We start from the raw sequence: 3,187 nt of genomic DNA, 5'->3' as shown, positions 1-3,187 counted from the left end.
GAAGGCACCCCAGTGCAGCCAGCAACCTCATTGACAGGAGGTTCTCATGAGAGAAGCTCAGTGACAGGGTCTGTCAACAGCCCTGGATGTGGTGAGAGGATGAACCACATCAAAGGTTCAGCAAGGGAGTCCCATCAGGAGCAAAAGAGAAGTGACTGAACCCAGGACTGTAGGCAAGACACAGTGTGTCACAGAATTTACTCATATCACTGTATGTCTGTGAGAGTGTATAACACTGTATGTCTGAGGGATCCATGCAGGAGACCTGCCATGCAGGTCTGATGTCTGCTGAGTAAGAAGGGTTAGACACTGGGGTAAGCCGTAATCTCCTGGGATACCGGTCAGGACAGTTAAGGCTTATTAGTGTCCTCAGATTCCTGATAACTGGTAGCAAAGAGTGGTCATAAACCTATAGGATTGGTTTTCTTGGCATTTGTGGAACACAGACCACCTATTGGTTGTGTGTAAGTCCAACCAAGAATCAACACATTTTGTTCAGTTGCTCACCGTTCCTAGACACTCAGAGAAGTTCAGCAGCATACACGAATGTTGCCTTCAAACACATAAAACGAGCTGGCAAAGATTAGGGAGTGAAAAGGAAAACTCTTCCACTCATCCAGTGTGCCATGTTAGTTACTAGAATTCCATAATGACTTTACTCAAAGGGATGTTACTAGCATCGCTGCCAGTTTGAGTGAGAAGTCTTGTTTTAGTAGTTGGAAGAGGCAGGAGAGTAGATATGAACAGCCTAAGGAACTTGGAGAACGTAAGAAATTTACAGTAAGGAAGGTCTGAAGCCGTAAGTCTGAAGCCGTAAGTCTGAGGCAGCTCTGGAATACTTCACCCAGGTGATAGATTCCTCAGCTGATGTAAATCAATGTAACCCTGTTGCCTTGAAATATTCAAGCAGATGCTCAGGTGAAGTAAAGAAACACAGTTTCATTATAGTCAATATAGTCACTCTAATTTAGATTAGTCTGCCCACAGACTGGAGTTGCACGGATCAATTTAGAGCTGAGAATATGGACTGCAAGGCGTAGGTAAACAAACTTTAGAAGGACTAAAGAGATGAAAGATTTCTCTTAGAAGATGTAGACAAAAACTTTAAAAAAGGACCACATTTTCTGAAGAGATGAGCAAAAATAGACTGTTGAACTGTATGAAATGGGTGAAATTTCAGAGCCATATGCCTGTCCATCAGGCAAAAAATCATTTGCTATTTAAAGGTAGGAAAAAATGTCTCATCAAGAGCACAGAAGAAATTACTATAATGTGTCTAAATAGTCTTGTTGACTTCAACAAAAAAATTGTATTCATCTGCTGAAGGCACCATCTCTCTGCAGATTTGGCATTTGGTGTCACCAGTTCTCAAGCTGAACTTTGCAGCTGGGACTTGTCATCCTAATCTGAAAGTTTCAAAATACATTTTGAATGGAAGAGGCTCGGCAACTGTCACTGCTTGTGCTCAACATTGATTCACTTCTTGCTGATGGGACATAGGACACTTCCTGTCATAATCTCTTGAAACAACTAAACATGATTTAGGGAGCAGAGGAAATTGAGCCTGTTGTAGTAAAGTGTAGAATTAGGTTTTGGACTGCAAAATTGCCAGCTAGGTTAGAAAACTCGGAAACCTATCTCTTTCCTTGCTTATCCTGTCAGCGTCTCACCATGCCATTCCCATAAACTCCAAAACTCACCTTTTCCGTGAATACTTCATAAAGCAGGTTTTTGTGGGATTTTTCTGAGTTCTTTTAACATCAATTCTATCAGTTTCTGCAAGTTTTTTTCTGCTGCTTGTTTTTGGTTTTTTTGTTTGTTTGTTTTTGTTTGTTTGGGGATTTTTTTAGGCCAAAGAGCCCAATAGTTGACTAGTTGAGTCAGTGGTGTTACTTGTGCTTAAATACAAAAAGTCTTCGTTGCAGAATAAGAAAGTAGTTATTTTGCTATTGCATCTGAAAAGTTATTTTGCTATTGCATCTGAGGAAGGTAGCTGAATGGAGCAATGAAAACCAAACAGGAGGCCATCAAGAAAAGGGGCAAGCTGAAGTTGACAACAACATGAATGCTTTGAAAAAAAAGAGGTCTGTCCCAAACCAAAGCCTAGGAGAAAGACCTCCTCTAGACCTCCAGAGACCGATTCTCAGGACAGACAAAGTGATGATGTTAAGGTGCTCGTTGGAAGTTTAGCAGAACTTGCGTCCAAGTAAAGTGACCTGATGAGGAAGTTTTCCTGCATTATAGATGCCTTCCTGAAGGAACAGATAGCTGAGACATCGCTTGCGGATAATCTTATGGATCTTTCAGAGGGTCTTGAATTTTCCCCTGTGACCTCTTTGGCAGCTTTGCCTGACAGCTGTAGGCTTATAGATGTAGCAGTTTCCAAGAGCTTAAGTACTGAAGGCAAGAGAATGCCAGAGAAATCCTCTGTTTGGCTGGAAAGCTCCCCGATACTTAAAAAAAAAAAACCTGCAGAGGAAATACCTGGGGAAACAAACTACATTGAGTCAAGTTTTCAGAGCTTATCTTCACAGGAACCTGAGATCAGACCACTACAGGACTTGACCAATGCCAGGACTTTGTCTTCCCCCACCCTGGAAGACGCGTCAAGGTACTCATCAAGGCGGAGACGGGACCCACCTTGCTATGCAGAGCCAAGACTCAACAGCAAACTGAGGCGGAGTGACCCATTTACAAGCACAGATTTCCTCCACTCCCCTCACCGCAAGCCCAAAAAGAAGAGACCTGACAAAGCCAAGAAAATGACTAAGATGATTGAAGAGGACAAAGAACAGCTTCCTAAAGGATGTCTCAGTGCTGAGGCAGGCTAATAACAATGGGAAGAGACATGGAGCCAGAAGTAAAGTAGTGGTTGAGCAGGGATCCCCCAGGATCCTAATGGCTTATGCATCTTCACTAGAGTATCTCTAATGTTTTGCATAGCTTTTTTCCTAATTTTAAAGTATAAATTAAATCTCCTATGTGGCCAGTTTAAAAAAAAATAAAAAAATCCCCACCATAAGAGGGATACAGATCTGTTGGAGCATGTTCAGAGGAGGCCACAAAGATGATCCAGGGGCTGGAGCACCTCTGTTATGAGGACAAGCTGTGGGAGCTGGGATTGTTCAGTCTACAAAAGGGAAGACTTCAGAGGTACCTAATAGCTGCCTGCCAATACCTGTAGGGA

The 3,187-nt window shown here is 42.5% G+C and overlaps 1 protein-coding gene across 1 annotated transcript; it reads left to right on the top strand.

Moving 5' to 3' along the window:
* Positions 1-2,219: 2,219 nt before the first annotated feature.
* LOC104278790 (shugoshin-like 1) lies at positions 2,220-2,831 on the top strand. The gene has a single exon (XM_009875879.1). The coding sequence runs from the start codon at positions 2,220-2,222 to the stop codon at positions 2,829-2,831; it is 612 nt and encodes a 203-aa protein (XP_009874181.1).
* Positions 2,832-3,187: the final 356 nt, after the last annotated feature.

This window comes from Apaloderma vittatum, unplaced genomic scaffold (assembly GCF_000703405.1).
Source record: "Apaloderma vittatum isolate BGI_N311 unplaced genomic scaffold, ASM70340v1 scaffold3989, whole genome shotgun sequence".
NCBI classification, from domain to species: Eukaryota; Metazoa; Chordata; class Aves; order Trogoniformes; family Trogonidae; genus Apaloderma; species Apaloderma vittatum.
Note: the sequence above shows the minus strand (reverse complement) of the source record. Positions and strands in the feature narration are given on the sequence as shown.